This window comes from Prionailurus bengalensis, chromosome B3, assembly GCF_016509475.1.
Source record: "Prionailurus bengalensis isolate Pbe53 chromosome B3, Fcat_Pben_1.1_paternal_pri, whole genome shotgun sequence".
In the NCBI taxonomy this organism is placed as follows: Eukaryota; Metazoa; Chordata; class Mammalia; order Carnivora; family Felidae; genus Prionailurus; species Prionailurus bengalensis.
Window position 1 is genome coordinate 115,380,753 of NC_057355.1, and position 17,870 is coordinate 115,398,622.

At 51.6% G+C, this 17,870-nt stretch overlaps 1 protein-coding gene across 4 annotated transcripts in view; it reads right to left on the reverse strand.

The window, feature by feature from the left end:
* ACTN1 (actinin alpha 1) overlaps positions 1-17,870 on the reverse strand; it is a 101,251-nt gene that overhangs the window by 48,770 nt on the left and 34,611 nt on the right. For all 4 annotated transcript variants that reach the window (XM_043554369.1, XM_043554367.1, XM_043554370.1 and 1 more), the window contains exon 2: positions 860-974. In XM_043554369.1, coding sequence (XP_043410304.1) covers positions 860-974 — 115 coding nt within the window. The remainder of the gene's footprint in view (positions 1-859; positions 975-17,870) is intronic.

The following is a 17,870-nucleotide window of genomic DNA, read 5'->3' on the forward strand; positions in this document are numbered from 1 at the left end:
TTCTCTCTCAAAAATGAATAAACATTAAAAAAAAAAAAAAAAAAGGATAACAGAACGGACAGAACTCAAATGCCCAGTTGGAGACAGAGGAAGAGCGGTCTTTGATTCCTACATTAGGTTCAGAAGGACAAGATGGAGATGATGAGAGGAAAGAGGTCTGCCGGGGCCAGGGCTGGTCAGCGCAGTTTGGGACATGCTGAGGGGACCCTGGGGGGCATGTGGGTGGAGATGGGGTTTGAGAGAAAAGGCTGGACTGAGACCAGGTCTGGGACTCACTAGGGTCAAGGTAGAAGGTAAAGTGAAGAGAGTAGCTATGATTACCCAGTGTATGAACCAAGGTGAGAATGTTGGAACCACCGACCCCTAAGGCATCGTGGAGGAAAGGTACTCATAAGAAAGTGGAAATGTGCATTCAAAGGGAGCTGCCCCTCCAGATTTCTGGACATCCAAATTCTACACGGGGGGCCAGATAAGCGAGTGGGATCATCTGGATATAGGCAGATGGGTTCTAGTGGAGCTGAGGTTTGGAGATGGTTACATAATGACCCCAAAGTCCAAGCACTCTGGAGGGGGAAGGGACCTCCGAGACCACCCTCCATACTCCCTCGTTTTGCAAATCAGGGTGCTAAGGCAGAAAGGCAGTGACATGTCCAAGGACACATGGACGGCTGGCCGCGGCAGAGCCGGAAGCAAACCCGGTCTCCTCGTCTTAATTCACACAGGTCGCCCCTGACTTCTTGCAAGAGACCCACAGCTCACCACGACCAAAGGCAGAGCAGAAGCAGGTGGCAGACAATGCTCCCAAAGCGGCCGAGCCCAGCAGGCAGCACCCCGTCTCGGCCAGGGCGGCCCACCTCACCTGAGATGACCTCCAGCAGCAGCATGAGCTTTAGTCCGTCCCGGAAGTCCTCCTCGATGTTCTCGATCTGCGTCCCCGCCTTGCGAAGGTGGGAGTTGCACCATGCCGTGAACGTCTGGGCAAAGGAAAGACGAGCAGACGGTCAGGCTCCCCACAGGTCCCATGGTCTCTGAAGCCCTCACAGGGGCCTCCGGGGGTCCCCAGGACCCACCTGCCTCATGCCCTTTCTAGCTGCTGTGTTGACACCAGTGGGATGGACAAAGCAACACGTCCTTTAACGCCTCCCCAACCAACCTTCTTCCAAAAACACCACCCCGTCCACAGCAGAAGGGCCAGCAACTTACCTCTTGGGGTATAAAGCTTAGTTTCGATCTTCACAGTTACAAGGCAGATTACCCCAGAGGTAACACATTAAGCCTCACTAGTTAATTAGGGCAAAACAGTTCGTTAAATCCTTGTCCACTTGGCAGGGACAAGGGAAAGACTTAGTAAGTCTTGTCGGGATCAGAGTTCAGAGGCCCGGGATCAGGATAAAGGAGAAAACGGTGAGCATCCTGATGCCCACGTGTTGTGTATGTTTGGGGTAGGGATGTGGAGCCACCTCAAGCTGCAAGAGCATGAGGAAGAATTCCAGGAAGGGAATCTAAGGAGAGAAAATGAAAGACCGTCTATATTGTAATTTTCTAGCTGGTGGGGACAGAGCAGCAACACTGAAGCCTCTTCTGTAGCAACCAAGCAGTCCTGTGCCAACAGCACCACCTTGTGGCTCAAACAAGGAACAGGGTGACTCAACAAGCAGAGGAAAAAAAAAAAAAAAAAGCGCGTGCTTCAATTTCCCACGCCTGCCTAAAATCTGGGCAGGGGTCTCTCCCCAGCTGCCACATTCCACCGGAAACAGAGAGAGGAACTCTCTTGCTTCAGATCCAATCCACTTTTGGCAATGCCACACTTCTATGCATCAACCAAACGGCACTCAACTACATGGGGGCTCAAGAGCCAACGTCCAGCCCCCCACAGCAGGGCCAGTCAGCGTTCTTCCCACCTGCCCTGCGAAGTTGCAACAGTGAGCAGTGTGTTACTCAGCAGCAGCAGCTGCCCCAGAACTACCCTCCTCCTCAGCAAGGTCACCAGACTCATGACCCCCCCTCCCCCACCACTTCCTCTTGCCTCGGAGGATCAGTTAAGTGGCAATGAACTGGCAGAAGGGAAGATCGCCACACCGGTGACCATCAGGGGAAAAGAAATGGTTGCTTAGGTTTATAAGGAAGAATTACAGAGCCCGTGAGCAGGAAGAAGGGATAACCGTTCACATAGGTGGGGAGAAGAGGCAGTATTATGACACCCCCAGTTCTGACCTTACCTTTAAACCATGCCTCACTAGGAATTTACCAACATGGGCTACTTCTCTGTCCCTGCAAACACACCTCCACTCTGTAGGCCAGTCTGCTCCCGTGAGAGAGAAGAGGCGCGTATGTGCTCTCCAAAAGCTTTGCGAAGGTTGGCACATAGGCTAAGGGTGGGCAGGGGGTGTAGACGAATCCTCAGCCTGGAATATCCTCTAGGTCACGCTTGGCTAGCTCATGCTCATCTCCCAAGATCAGGCTAAGATATCACCTCCTCCGGGAAGCCTTCCTGACAGCCAACTGCCACATCTGGGTTGGGGCACAGAGCCCAAAGCACCCCACACCCACTCCATCCTTGCCCATATCCCACTGCGTGTTCCTTGCCTGGCCACCTGCCAGAATGGGAGCTCCTGAAGGTGTGGACTCAATGCTCTCCCCAGAGTTCCAGGCACAGAGTCAGGGACACAGCAGTGACCAAAAGAGCAAAAACCCCTGCCCTGTGCAGCGGACATTCTAGTGGAAAATTGGGCAACTGGGGAAGGAGCCAGTGAGAAGCTGATGTGAAGTGAGGGGGCCTAGATGATCCCACTGCGCCTGTGGGTGATGCCGGATGGTATCAGAGCAGGGGGCCACACAGTGCCCTCAGGGACCCTCCGGAAGTGTGAGACGACAGCTCAGAGGAAAGGGCAAGAAGGAATATTTACTGGGTGCCCTTCCTTTGTGTTGGTGCTACAACCTGGCAGGAAATGAGAGGGCACTTAGCCTTTATCTTCATTTTGTTAAGACTATTTTGGTTGTTGTAAAAAATATTAGAGTGTTAGAGAAATTTTTTATCTTGAAGATAATTTATTTTGTGGTTCCATATTCTCCCCCAGCTGCACCTGTCCATATACTACTGCCTGGATGTCACCACACTGTGTAGTTAGTGGCGGTGGGGGGGGGGGGGGGGTACTCTTTCTTCATTTACCACCATCTTGGATTTCCACAGCGCCTTGTTCTCATCTCCCTTCCACGCCCACACTCTGCCACTGCCTGGAGTTTTCTACAGACCGGAGGGTAAGTGGATCCACACCCCTCCCACCCCCCCAAGCAGGGGACAGTTTCAGTCCTAATGCGGCCAGAGTCCTGGCGGGAATCACCAGCACAGCTGGGGCCTGTGAAATCTCACTGTTTATCACCCAGTTGTGGAGAGGGGTTGGGGATGAGAGGAAGAGGCTGGTTTTGAAAAAAGACACTGCTTTTGCAAGAGGAAAATGCTGTTGAAAGCAGCCAGCCCCATTTCCTGGGGAAGCCAGGCTCAGAGCCCTGGGAGACAGAAATGCACCTGTGTTTGATCACGTCTCCCACACAAAACCCTGCTTCTGAGGCCTCTGGGACTGCGCTTCGCTAAAACCCTCAGTCTTGCATCCCGGGCCCCACTGATGATGCCTTGAAGGGGCGTCTGAGCACCTCCCAAATAAGACAGTTCCACCAACAAGCAGCACCCATCACGCAACTCAGGTTTACATAGGAAATGGCGGAGGTAACTTGGTGACCGAGAACGTGCCTTCGAGATATACCAGATCTGGATTCAGTGCTTAGATCTACTCTCTTCAAGCTGCGTGACCTTCAGACTACCCTTCCTAAACTCTAGTTTCCTGAACAGTAAAAGAGAGACAGTGACGGCATGCTTTAAGTCAGGAGGATTCACTAGAAAACACTTAGAAAGTGCCTGTCACTTAGAAAAGTGCACAATCCATGGTAAAGGAGGAGAAAGGGTAGCTCCCCTGAAACCTCCCAGTGGACCCATCACTGTGTCCCCAGCCTGCAGCCTTCCCACCAAACTCTGCCTGGGGCCCACCCCAAAAGTGCAGCCCTGGGTTCCCAAGAAGACACTTAGTGTGTCTGAGAACGCGGATGTGTTATGGGAAAGGACTACCATTGTGTGGGGTGCAGAAAGCATGTGACTTTGACAGTGGCCTTGTGACTCCTCAACAGAGGAGAGACTAATAGGGTAAAGAGTGTGTGGGGGGGGAGCGCGGGGTGGGGGGGGAAGCACAGCACCAGCAACGTGGGCATCCAGGCACACCACGCAGTGATATTCTTTCCTCTAGCATATGGCCCCACCTGTTGTGTCTGAGACACTGAAGATTCACGCTTCCCTGGCCAGGGCAGCGCTTCAGGAGCTCCTTAGTAAAGGATTTATTAAACTGTGGTTTCAAAGCCCAGAGCTCAAGTAATTTCCACAAGAAACACGAAGGGTGGAGGGGTCTCAATTGCTGGTGAAGACGCACGAACAGACCTTGGTCTTGATGCTCAAGCTCCAACATTATGACTGAGGAGGACACCTGCCCCTTAGCAGTGGCCCAGGGGTCCAGCAAGGAGGAAAAACCAGCAGCCACAATGGACGTCCATGGCTAGAGACGCAGGGCCCCTTGACCCCCAGTGCAGGGAGCAGTGCTATCCCAGCAGGGCTATGGTCCAGTCTCATTCAAACGAAGGGCAGAGGGCCATTTTATTGCCTTAGTCCCCGCCAGGCCAGGCCCCATTGGACCTTCCCCCTGCTCCAACTGCATCATCACTGGGTCCATCTTTGGCTCACAGCCTAAAGAGATAGAGGGAACCAGTAAGCTTTCTGTGGATGCACGCAGTTGCAGAAATGGGCTCGGGAAACATGCTTGGGGCGCAGGTTCCCTTTCCCATTTCACCCTCCTCCAGCCCTGCGGCAAGTTCTGAGGGCGCTGGACAGAGAGAGGGGGGCTAGCGGAGAACCTGGACCCTGTTCAACCTCTCACTGACCTTGAATTATCTACCCGTATCCCATCTGGATTACCTCATAGGCATGACTCAGAGGCTGAACCTTTAAAGTCCAGCGGCGTTCATAGCCTTGATCTTGGTGGAAGAAGGGAGTGCAAAACATGAGATGCTGAAGCACAGGAAGGTCACTCTACAGAGTGAGCATCTAAGAGCCTGGAAGGGTTCATTCGAAAGAAGACAATGCAACCACTTCTGGTCAGGTGGGCACCTTGGGCCAGTGACACAACAGGGCTCTGCCTCAAGGCACTCATCTGTAGAATGGGGGGTAATATAATGGGGGTAATAAGAGCATGGGGTTGGAGGGGCCAGTAAGACGATCTGTTCAAAACATTGAAAAGAGCCTGGAAGAGAGTGACTGCTTAATAATTACCTATCGTTACTGCTACCACACTAATTAGAGTTATTGCAAGCTCCTGCTGCCCAACATATTTCACCAAAGAATGTTAGAGCTGGAAAAGACGCTAACATCACCCAAGTCAAAGCCTCACTTCACAACGGAGGACACACGACCAGAGAAGGCGAGTGGCTTTTCCCAGGCCACAAAGTTGGGTGTGTTCACAAACCAGCCAGCCTCCTGACTCCCCACCCCACACACTTTCTATTCCACCAGGACATCGTAGATATCAGATTCAGGTACAGGTGGGCTGAATCTTGTGGAGTATCATTGAAAATGGGTCACTATGAAGTGAAAATACCAACTAGACAGGATCTGGATGACTCCGGTCAGCACTGGCACAGAGTCTGAGCTGATGAAACGTCAACAGAGCTGGCGTGGGGTGGGCAGCCTCTCCGGGGGCCGGGGGCAGCGTGGTGGAGAGGGGTGAGGGGAGCAGAGCCACAACACAGGCAGGTGACCACCAAGACATGGGAGAGCGTTCTGGATGGTGAGCGGATCAGAAACACGTCTTTGCAGGGAACTCTGGGAACTGGGGCTCTTTGACCAGGAGGACAGAAGAGAGGGCTCAGAGGCCACCCCAAATAGCTGAAAGATCTTCCTGTGGATGAGCAAATCAGCTCGCTGGGTGCAGCCCCAGGCGGGACAAGGCGGAAGCAAAGAGCAAGCCTGACCTGCATCTAGTCCCAGCTCTGCCCCTGAGTGATCCTGAACAAGGGACGTCACTTCTCCCACCCTCAACCTCCACATCTGTAAAATGGGTATAAGAAGAGAACCCACCTTGAAGGATGGTGAGGATCAATACAGCAACACATGGCAACTGCTAAGTACAACCACGCACACATCAGGTTCAATGAGTGGTGGCCACCGTTACTAGGTGGAGGACAGGAAGCTTCCGGGAAGGCTGGAGTTCAATGTAATAAACAGACCTAATGTTGGATGTACAGTGTGCTATCTGCCAAAGGTATGTGCTTGGTGAGGGTGCTAGGAAAGGATCCAAGTACCCCTGGGGGCCGTACTAAGTAAGGTCCCTTATAATTCTGATTCTTTGAGAGACCAAGGCAGTCCTTGTTCCCTTAGAGATATGTTTAAGGAGCTCAGTTACCAAGAGTCACACTTAAATGTCTAAACAGGGCTTCTCAGCCTCCGTACTATTGACATTTGGGGCTGGTGACTTCTTTGTTAGGGGTGGGGGACCTGTTCTATGCATCACAGGATGTTCAGCAACATCCCCAGCCCCTCCTGTGAGACTCCAACAACAGCTCCCCATGTCAAGTTGTGACAACCAAAACTCACCCCTAGCTGAGAACCTACAGGAGACAAACATACGCCCTAAATAATAAGATTAGCAGCTAACGTCGCCTAAGCACTTACTTCTGGGTATCGTACCCCCTTTAAATCCTGTATCTTCACGGCAACACTGCGAAGCAGGTGCTGTTATTCTTTGCCATTTTACAGATGAGGAAACTAAGGCTCAAGGAGGCTGAATGCATGAGCAAAAGGGGCAAATGTAAGAAAAGGAGGACTGGCTAGTCCTCACCGCCACGTATGCTCACGCATCTTTCTTAAAACACTGGCCCTCTTGGGGACAGCAACATGGGCACAGAGAAGAGGTTGCCAGGGTACAAGACGGCAGGTGACAACTGGAACCCAGCTTCAGTATGAGAGTGGGGGTGACGAGGGGACAAGGAGCAGCCTCTGCCCCATTTCACATGGGAACATGGGCCTCGGTTGCCAGCTCTCCAAGGAAGGGGAGCTAGAAATCCGGCCCTTTTATATGAATCCCCTAGTTTTTATTTTTTTTATTTTTTATTATTTTATTTATTTTTTTATTTAAAAAAAATTTTTTTTTCCAACGTTTATTTATTTTTGGGACAGAGAGAGACAGAGCATGAACGGGGGAGGGGCAGAGAGAGAGGGAGACACAGAATCGGAAACAGGCTCCAGGCTCTGAGCCATCAGCCCAGAGCCCGACGTGGGGCTCGAACTCACGGACCGCGAGCTCGTGACCTGGCTGAAGTCGGACGCTTAATCGACTGCGCCACCCAGGCGCCCCAGAATCCCCTAGTTTTTAAATGCTCATACCGTTTAAAAATAAGACATCCCACAAGCCCCCAAAAAGCTGTCACCAGGATAAGCCTGAATTCAGACTCATAGGGTCCCACGGCATCTGGCTGGCTTAGTCGATAGAGCATGCGACTCTTGACCTTGGGGTTGTGAGTTCAAGACCCATGTTGGATGTAGAGATTACTTAAAAATAAAATGTTTTTTTTTTAAAGGCGGGGGGGGGCACCTGGGTGGCTCAGTCAGTGAAACGTCCGACGTCAGCTCAGGTCATGATCTTGCGGTCCGTGGGTTTGAGCCCCGCATCGGGCTCTGTACTGACAGCTCAGAGCCTTGAGTCTGCTTCGGATTCTGTGTCTCCCTCTCTCTCTGCTCCTCCCCTGCTGGTGCTCTCTCTTTCTCAAAAATAAACATTAAAAAAATTTTTTTTGATAAAAAAAAAGAAAAAGAAAAGACTCAGGGACTCTGGCTCCACAGTGGGAAAACATGAAATCTCTGTTAAGTCTCCTAACAAAAGAAGCAGCACACGCAGGAACATCCAGTGTGTTGACCATAAGAACACAGCAGTGCTTAGCACAGTCCCCTTCTCACATCACAGCGGACACCAGCCATCTAGGGATCTGGCAGTAGAGGCTGATGGGACTTCCTGTCAGAGGTAGCAGGGGCTCCCCTCATTTGGGCCTGATCAAGGACTGATCCCTGTCACTAGGGATGACAATTAGATGTGCCACGCACACCGCCACACTTTGTGAACTGAAACAAAGGAACCAATGTTCATTTACTACCTTTGCAAAAATCAGTTTCTGCTAATTCCCACCGCAGGGCGGGTACAGTGACGAGGCCTCAACACGTCACAGCGGGCCGAACCCCCGGAGAAACAACTACAATGGGCTCATGCCCAGGGTGGAGGCACTATTCTGGGCAAATGACGCTGAAGACAGAAAGGACCACGCGTGTGAAAATGTTTTTGCCAGCATTACTGGAGAGGAAGAGATCAGAAATGGCCCCAAGTTATATTAATAAAGTATCAGTAAAGTACATTATGATTCATCCACTCAGTGGAACACTATACAGCCAAAATGAGGGGTTTCTGAAATCATAGACTATTATGGGAAAAAAAAAAACAAAAAAAACCCACCTTAGATATAATTAACAAAAAGCGGGATACAGAACTGTGTGTGCTGCGGGTTTGAAACTACGTGAGGGATCACACAAGCAGGAAAAGCACCTGAAACAAAACACATCCGAACGTGCACAGTGCTGGCACTCCAGTAACTAATGTCCGTGACTTTGTCTGCTTCCCTTGTCCAGGCGTCCGCAAACGTCGCTGGTTGTTAACGATCTGCTTCCCCCTGCTAGCACTTTCCTTTCTGATGTTTACTCACCTCTGTGCACAATCCAGGCCGTCCACTCTTGGCTGACCTCACCAGAGAAGCCTCCGTTGACAAAGGTGCCTTTTCTACTGGTGGCGCAACAGAGTAAACAAGATAACCCACCTGCAGCCAAATAAGGCTGGCGTGGCGGCGGTCGGGGGAGAGCAGCGCCGCCTCACTGAGCCACCAGGGCCCAGGCTCACATGCTGACCACGCCTCTCCCAAGCACCTCCTCCTGCTCTCCTGGGATCATGCTGGGGGAGCTATTGTTCAGAGGACAGGGGTCAGGAAACCTGGTCAGCCAGGTGTGCGTGCCATCCCGGATAAGTCACCTCCACCCCTTTACGTGACCCCAAATAAGTCCCTCACACCTTGCAGGCTGGAATCCAGCAACTTTCCCCAGCATAACATGCCTAATTAAAAGACAGAAGCACAGGGGCACCTGGGTGGCTTGGTCAGTTAAGCGTCCGACTTCAGCTCGGGTCATGATCTCACGGCTTGTGAGTTCGAGCCCTGCGTCGGGCTCTGTGCTGACAGCTCAGAGCCTGGAGCCTGTTTTGGATTCTGTCTCTGTCTCTCTCTCTCTCTCTGTCCCTCCCCAGCTTGTGCTCTGTCTCTTGTTCTCTCTCTCTCTATATATATATATAAACATTTTTAAAAATTAAAAATAAAAATAGGGGCGCCTGGGCAGCTCAGTTGGTTAAGTGTCCGACTTCGGATCAGGTCATGATCTCGCGGTCCATGAGTTCGAGCCCCACGTTGGGCTCTGTGCTGACAGCTCAGAGCCTGGAGCCTGTTTCAGATTGTGTCTCCCTCTCTCTCTGACCCTCCCCCGTTCATGCTCTGTCTCTCTCTGTCTCAAAAATAAATAAACGTTAAAAAAAATTTTTTTTAATTTAAAAAATAAAAAAAATAAAAGCAGCACAAATGGGAGCTACACTGTGATGTATAGACAGCATAATGTATAGAATTATCAAGAATCGCTATTGTGCACCTGAAACTAATGGAATGCTGTGTGTCAACTAGACTTCAATTAAACAATAAAAGACAGCACAGCCAAACAGAGCACCAGGGACAATCTTTTGTTCCTGTGTAGGGCTGATTCTGATGGGCGGGCTCCACTGCTTATCAAAAGAGGCCAATAAATTTCATAGGGATAGTCTCATCTCAAAGGACTCAAAGTATGATCAGTGTTTCAGTCTCAAGACCGTGAGCTCCTACCCTCACAAGCAGACATTGTCAGTAGTTTACAGGATCATCCACAAAGGCTTTATGCCAGAGTATCCCTGGAAGGACACACAAGGACCTGCAACAGTGGCTCCCTCCAGGGAAGGGATCTGGGGCCTCCTGGCTGAGGAGGGAAGGACATTTGCTTTTCACAGAATACCCTTTTGTTTCTTTTGAATTTTATACCATACACAGTCATTACTTATTTAAAAAAAAAAAAAGAGCTCTGCAAATATTAGAAAAGTGTGCCTAGGGGAGGTGGCGCCTGGGTGGCTCAGCCGGTTGAGCATCCGACTTCAATTCAGGTCATGATCTTAACAGTTCGTGAGTTCCAGCCCTGAGTCAGGCTCCGTGCTGACAGCTCAGGGCCTGGAGCCTACTTCGGATTCTGTGTCTCCCTCTCTCTCTGCCCCTCCCCTGCTCATGCTCTATCTCTCTCTGTCTCTCAAAAATAAATAAATGCTAAAAAAAAAAAAAAAAAAAAATTTTAAAGTCTGCCTGCGGGGCGCCTGGGTGGCTCAGTCGGTTAAGCGGCCGACTTCGGCTCAGGTCATGATCTCTCAGTCCGTGAGTCCGAGCCCCGCGTCGGGCTCTGTGCTGACAGCTCGGAGCCTGGAGCCTGTTTCGGATTCTGTGTCTCCCTCTGTCTGACCCTCCCCCGTTCATGCTCTGTGTCTCTCTCTGTCTCAAAAATAAATAAACGTTAAAAAAAATAAAATAAAATAAAAAAGTCTGCCTGAAAACATGTACATTTATCTAAGTCAGACCTCTGGGGTAGGATATAGGGAACTTCCCATTTCTCTGGGAATTTTTTTTTTTTTGTCGGGGAGAGGGATCAGTGCTCATGTATTATCAGGGAGGGCGGGGGGGAGGGAAACACAGAAATTTCCAAAACAAAAAAGAACAATAAAAAAGATTAAAAAAAGGAAAAAGTATCCCATCTACTTAAAAGAATGAGCAAGACAATCAAATATTACATAGAGAAAGGGATGTGAAAAACTTTCAAGTGCTTCATCAGGGTCCACGATTACCAAGAAAGTCATCGTCAGGGGCGAAGACGAGGATAAACCACCCACCCCGATAGTCAGTACCCGTTAACTGTGGAGGAAGATGAAGGGCAAAACGCCCCTGACCAAGTGGCCCCAGAAAACCCCGCATCTAGGATCTAAGCGTCTTAAAGACAGAACATGGCTTCTCCTTCTCCATCCCCCTCCCTGCAGTAGAACAACCAGGAACCTGATCTAGGCTCTAAGTAAAACGTCAGGTCTTCAACCCCGAGACCCCCACCCCCCTGCCCCGCGGGTGCCCAGATGCCAGCCAGGGTCCACCCCTCCTCTGCCGCCGCTGGCCGCATTGGGAGAGCGTCAGGCCAGGGGCCCCCTGAAAGGGCCAGGCCAGCACGCGTGCACAGGGCTCAGTTCTCTGCAGTAGCTGCCGGCACAGCCAGGGTACCTTCTCTCCCTCGGGCCACCCTGGAGACCCTCTGGTCCCCACACGCTGCCAGTGCCGCCAGGGCGTGGGCACTGGTCGGTGTTTCTAGGCGAAGAGCTGCCCGGAAGTGATCTCAGATGCCCGCTGTTCTGGTAACATAAACAGGAGTATCTGGTTAACTGATCAAGGGCATGCTGCCAGCCTTTCAAAGCAAGCTGTCAGCTGGCTAGCTCAAAGATGAAAAGCAGAGTCTTCAAGAACATCTCCACCCAGATCTATTTACTTTCTCCCCACCTGGGAGTGGTTGCTGACGAAGTTGAGAACCACCAGGCAGTTTCCTCTGTTTGGAAAGGGGACCTCTAACAGCTTGGCCCCCCCACCCCCCGCCCCAGGTCGTGTAAGTGCTGGGGTCCTGGAAACTCAGGGCGGCGGGGACATCCAAGGGAGCTAGCTAGACTTTGGAACTGGGCGGAGCTGGTTCACCTCTCACTAGCTCTCTTTGGACAGGATTCTCAGTCTCAGCCTCAGGATGCCCACCTGTAAAATGGGAATAACAAGACCTACACAGCCCAGCATCAGAAAGGACCAAATTATATCTCACATGCTCAATTAAAGACAACCTGGTGCTGTGTTCACAGCAGGCACTTAAAAATTTTTTTAATCTAGAGGCAAACCATAAGAAACTCTTAAATACAGAGAACAAACTGAGGGTTGCTGGGGCGTGGGGGGGTGGGGAATGGGCTAGATGGGGGATGGGCATTAACGAGGGCACTTGTTAGGATGGGCACTGGGTGTTAAATGCAAGTGATGAATCACTAAATTCTACTCCTGAAACCATTATTACCCTGTATGTTAACTAACTTGGATTTAAACACAATTAAAAAAAAAAGCTTCATCCAGCTGGCCTCTGTCACTCGCTGGCAACGTGGCTTTAATTAACCTGTTGAGGCCTCAGTCGCTTCACCTGACAAATGGGGACACAGAATATATCCCTACTTTGCAGATTGTTGTCACAATGAGGGCAATGGAAGCAAAACAGAACAGAGCCAGAGCCCAGAAATGTCCGCGGTCACACGGCTCTCACTTCCCATCCCTTTCTGTTTAATCAAGGTTAATCATTCACGGAGCTCCACAGGCCGAAGGAAAGAGGTCCTGTTATTTATTTCACCACTGACGGGGAAACCTCGAGACCAGCCTCCCAGCCAGAGTGGGGAGACTAGAGAGGGGAGCAGGAACCTGTCTGTTTCCTGGTTTATGTCCACCTGCAGCCCAGGTCCGGAGACAAAAGGGTCACCACGGAGTAAGGGGGCCACATGGCTCATCCTGCAAAGTGGTTTGGCCTAACGAACACACCCCGGTTAGAGAGCCCAGGCACCCCCTTCCTGACAAGGACCCCAGAAAGTAGATCGTGGCCTGGATAGCTCAGCACCTTTCCGCCAGTGTGGATGGAACCTGCAGGCTCCTGAGATAATCTGGAGTGGTTTTAAAAGTCAGGTGGTGGGGCACCTGGGTGGCTCGGTAGGTTAAGTGTCCGACTTCGGCTCAGGTCATGATCTGGCGGTTCGTGGGTTTGAGCCCCGCATTGGGCTCTGTGCTGACAGCCCAGAGCCTGAAGCCTGCTTCAAATTCTGTGTCTCCGTCTCTCTCTGCCCCTCCCCCACTTGTGTTCTGTCTCTCTCAAAAATGAATAAACATTTCAAAAAAAAAAAAAAAAAAAGTCAGGTGGCACATGATCTCAGTGAAGCAGCAAGGACCGTCCTCTTAGCTTGTAGCCAGTAAGAGTCGGCTGCCCCCGCCAATCTACCACCTCCACAGCCTGGCCTGGCTTCTTCCAGAGACCAAACGACGACCATCTAGCCATCAGCAGGCTCTGTCAACTATGGCCTTTGTAAGCCGGATTCACTGAGTCTCAGTTTCCACATCAGTAAGACAAAGACACATCTGAGTGTCTCTTCTACTTGGTTGTTGTGAGGGAGTGTTGTGTGAGCTACTGCAATGGTCTTAGCCTGGTGCTGGACACAGATGAAGTGCTCACTAAATGTTGAAATCCACAGAAAGCAGAGTACTGGTTGCTTAGGGCTGGAAGCAGGGGAGAAAGGGGGTGCAGCTAAGGGGCACAGGTGATGAAATGTTCTTTTTGAGGTGATGAAAATGTTCTCAAACGAACAGTGGTGCTGGTTGCAAAGCTATGAATATGCTAACAACCATTTAACCATACCCTCCAAATGGGTGAACCGTATGTAAATTATATCTCAAAAAAGTTATAAATAAAATAAAATAAAAAAATAAAAAATAAAATAAAATAAAATAAAATATCCAGACCCCACTAAGCCTTTTACCAAGATGTTGTTGTTGTTCTTTACCCATTAGTCCCACTGGCAAGAAACCAGCCAAAAAGGCAGGCCCTGGACCATCCCCCTCTCCAGGCACTGAGGTCACTGATGGGACTACCCAGCTACTGACAGTGGCCCAAAAGCAAGCGAGGATGAAGATTCCAAGGTGAGAGGGGCTGCTCTCATCTTTGGCCACATGGAGCACTTGAGCCAGGCCTGAACTGTGAGCCTGAGGTACCACTGGCCTTGACCAAGCCTCCCCAAGGAGGAACTACTCTGAAGGGCAGGTCACAGCCCGGGGCATCTCCTCCTTCGGGCCACACTTCACACCAGTCCACAGCAGGGCAACACCGTGCTCTGGAGGCCACCGTGAGAACAACCTAACCTGCCCCCACGACTGCCCCTGGGCTTGGTCCCGCCTGTAACACCTCCCCCATGTCTGGAGTCCAACGTCTGGAGCCCTTGCAGGTCTGATAACGCACAGGCCTCAGCAGGCCATAGCTCACAGAAGTAGCCCACACATTCCTTTCCCAAAGAAGGAAAAGCCACCCAAAAGTGAGGTCATTTGGTTTTTCTGGCTCAGATGTTGACAGCTATGGGCCACTCGGTTCCACAGAAAACTTCCCGGATGACAAAGGATTTGGCCCAGCCTGGCATTCAGAAAATATGGGGATCTGTGGTCTGATTGAGTGGACCCTAACTGGGCTCCTCTGCGTAGCTGAGGAGTGACCCCTTGACTTCATATCTCAGAGCCTCGATCTGTGAAAGCACGCTCAGCAGAAATGGTCCTGTAAGAGGAAGGAAGCAAACGGTCTTCGAAATGGTCAGCTGGCCAAAAGGTCACCTCGGTGCCTGGAGTGTTCCTGAGTCTGGGCCAGCAGGATCTAGCAGGCACTGTGCCCCAGCTCCTCCCGGCCCTAGACTCCTTGACCCAGTCAAGGGCACATGACCAACAGGACCCCAGACTTAAGCCCATGCCACAGTGTTACCCACCTCCCTCCTCAGGACATGCCACCCAGCAGCCACAGGACCTCACACCAAACACAGGTAGAAACATGGCCTCCCAAGGGAAAGCTCAAAGCTCCGGGGGAATCCAGAGCCCTCAGGAAGGCAGAGACACCCCGAGAAGAAAGCAGGGTTGGGGGCACAAGCTCAGAGCCCCACAAGTATGGAAGTGTGACAAGCCACAAGGAATCACCCCAGTGACTGGTGGCCTGGCAGGCGGGGTGGAGCACAGACTTCCTAAGAGGCATCAACAGACCGTGTCTATACCCTGCCACTCCCTGTGACAGAAGACCTCCATAATTCTCATCCATGACAGCAATTACCCTCTGCCTAAGAGGAAGTTTCTGGTTCCTGAAGCACTGAATGGAGGAAGGGAACAAGAGGCGTGGCACTTTGAGTTCCTCCTGAGTTGCATATAAAACAATAATTTATCTCTCTACACTGAACAGACTGGTAAGCAGTTAGGATGTCACTGGGGTGGAGGGACCCAGGAGCCCTCACGCCCTGCTGGAGGGCACACTGCAGCCATTCTAGAGCTCAGTCCAGCACTGTATTGTGAAATAAGATGTGCACCTACCCCACTACCCACAATTCCGGCCAGGAAATCCGTCCCCCTCCAAGAAATCCTCCCGTGGGGAACGCTGGGTATGTAGGAGACTGTTCATCATTCCATTAGCTGTGCTGGCAGGGGAGGGGTCGGGGACGATTTCTGTGTTCATTGTAGGAAGACCGTGGGGTAAAAATGTGACTCATGTGACCTTGCACAGACCTGCAATGACAGTGGGCCACGAGCCGAGGGCCTAATTAAGTCCGTTCTCTTTACTTGAAGTCCAAGAAAATAGTTTCTTCTCCCCAAACCCAAACACAGATCAGCACATCATAAAGCAACACAGAAATCCCAAAACCTTTATTAAGGGGCCAAAGACAACACGTGAGCCAAGGAAAACCCCACCCAGGCCCAGACCGATGTGGCCTACTGCCGTCACTGTCCCCGCAACCTGTCCACTAGACCCATCAGAAGTGTGGGAACCGGCAGCCAGCACAGCAGGCCTGTTGGCCAGGTAGCCAGCCAACAAGTCAGCGTGGCCAGCCCGGCTCCAGGGACAGGGCAGCCAGGGGTTCAGCAGCAGGAAGCAGGAAGCAGCAGGCTGGGGAACAGGAATGTGTCTGCAGAGAAGTCCACATTTCCAGAAGGGTGAGAAAGGGCAGCTGCAGGTAGATCTGACCAGGACCCTCCAACTCTGCTGGGACAGGGCAGGACACGGGGGGCTTCTGAGTGAATGTATTCAGAGGCTTCCTTGAAGCTGTGAGATCCACACCCCTCTGTCCCCCAGCACAGGACTTACCCTCAGAAACTGTGCAGTGGGAGAAAAAAGCTGCAGGGAGCAGGGACAGCCAGTGGGCACCACAGCCGCCCCCAAACCTCGGTCCAGAGAAAAACACAGTGTCCAGCCCTCACAATGGGGGCACTGAGGCAAAGTGGACCTCTGGTCCAGAGGGGAGGAGAGAGGAAAAGAGATCAAAGATGTTGGCTATTATTATCACTCAGAGAGGCATTTACCACCTCAGCAAATCTGCTCAACAATCCTATGCTAGAGGAGGAGACTGACGGTCAGAGGGGTTACACACCTTCCCTGTCACACAGCTAGGCAGAGGCAGAACTGACATTTGAACCGGGGTCTATAGGACACCCAAGCCTGAGCCCTGTCCACTATGCTGGTGCTGAGGCTTCCAGGCAAGCCTTCTACCTTCAGAGTGGCAAGTAATGAGGGATCTGACAGCACCACCTGCCCCCACCACCCAGCTTTGCCCACCAACCTGCACCAGTCCCGGGTCTGCTCAGAGCCACGCAGGGACCTGTGCGGCTATCCTCAGGCAGTCCCTGGGCCTGGATCAGGGAGGTAGCTAAAGGGCAGCCCGGGACACCAGGCTAAGAACCCCCCCCCCCCCCCCCCCCCCCCCCCCCCCCCCCCCCCCCCCCCCCCCCCCCCCCCAGTGCTCATCCAGCCACGAGAGAAGATCCTGGACCTGGTGGCTCCCAAGGGATGCAGAATGGGCTGGGCAAGTTTTTCTTCTAAGTCTCAGTTTTAGGGAGGTGGAAAGAGGTTTGAACTCCTGTCTCTTTTGGCTTTCTGAACACAAAACCCATTGAGAGAGACCAGGAATATAATTAAAAGGACAGCCAAGGCGGGGGTGTGTATGCCAGAGTGTGGGCAACTGGCTTGTTGGGGCTTGGACTGGCCTGATGTCAGCAGCCTCCCCTACAGCGGTCCACTGTGGGTGCTCCTGACTCGCGCAGGCTCTAGGATCCCCCGGCCTGTGAGCCGGGAGCCAGATTCGCATGGGGGTCACACGATGAGCTCCTAATTCAAGGAGCCTTTAGTCTGCCGGGGATGCCAAATGTTAATCAAAAAGTCATATCAATGGGGGCGCCTGGGTGGCTCAGTTGGTTAAGCATCTGACTTTGGCTCAGGTCATGATCTCACAGTTCACAAGTTCAAGCCCCGGGTTGGGCTCTGTGCTGACAGCTCAGAGCCTGGAACCTGCTTCAGATTCTAACTCCCTCTTTCTCTGCCCCTCCCCAGCTTGTGCACTCTCTCTCTCTCAAAAATAAACATTAAAAAAAAAAATCGTATCAATGACTGTATATTTGCAAACTGAGTTTAAAGGCATACGGGAAAAGTTTCAGAAGGTGTAAGGCTAAAACAGGGCCCTAACCCGGTCGTGCGTACGTGTGTGTGAGCAGGTGTGTGTATCCACATCTGACTGCTGCCCTGAGGGAGTCAGTGAATTTTTAAAGCCGAGGAATTTTAATTAGATGAAAAGACTGTAAATGTGAAGAGAGATCATATAATTTATCATCCAAACCAGGGCACTTAAAAACAAAAGGAGGTGCTATTAATAATTACATCAGGGTAACAGGTGCAAACCAAGACATATGGTGGCCCTACCCCCATGTGTGGGGTCGGGCATGGTCGGGAGGGTGATGCCGCCCAAGCAGAGGAAATCAAAGGGCAAAGTCCTCAGGGACGACACTGGCTCAAA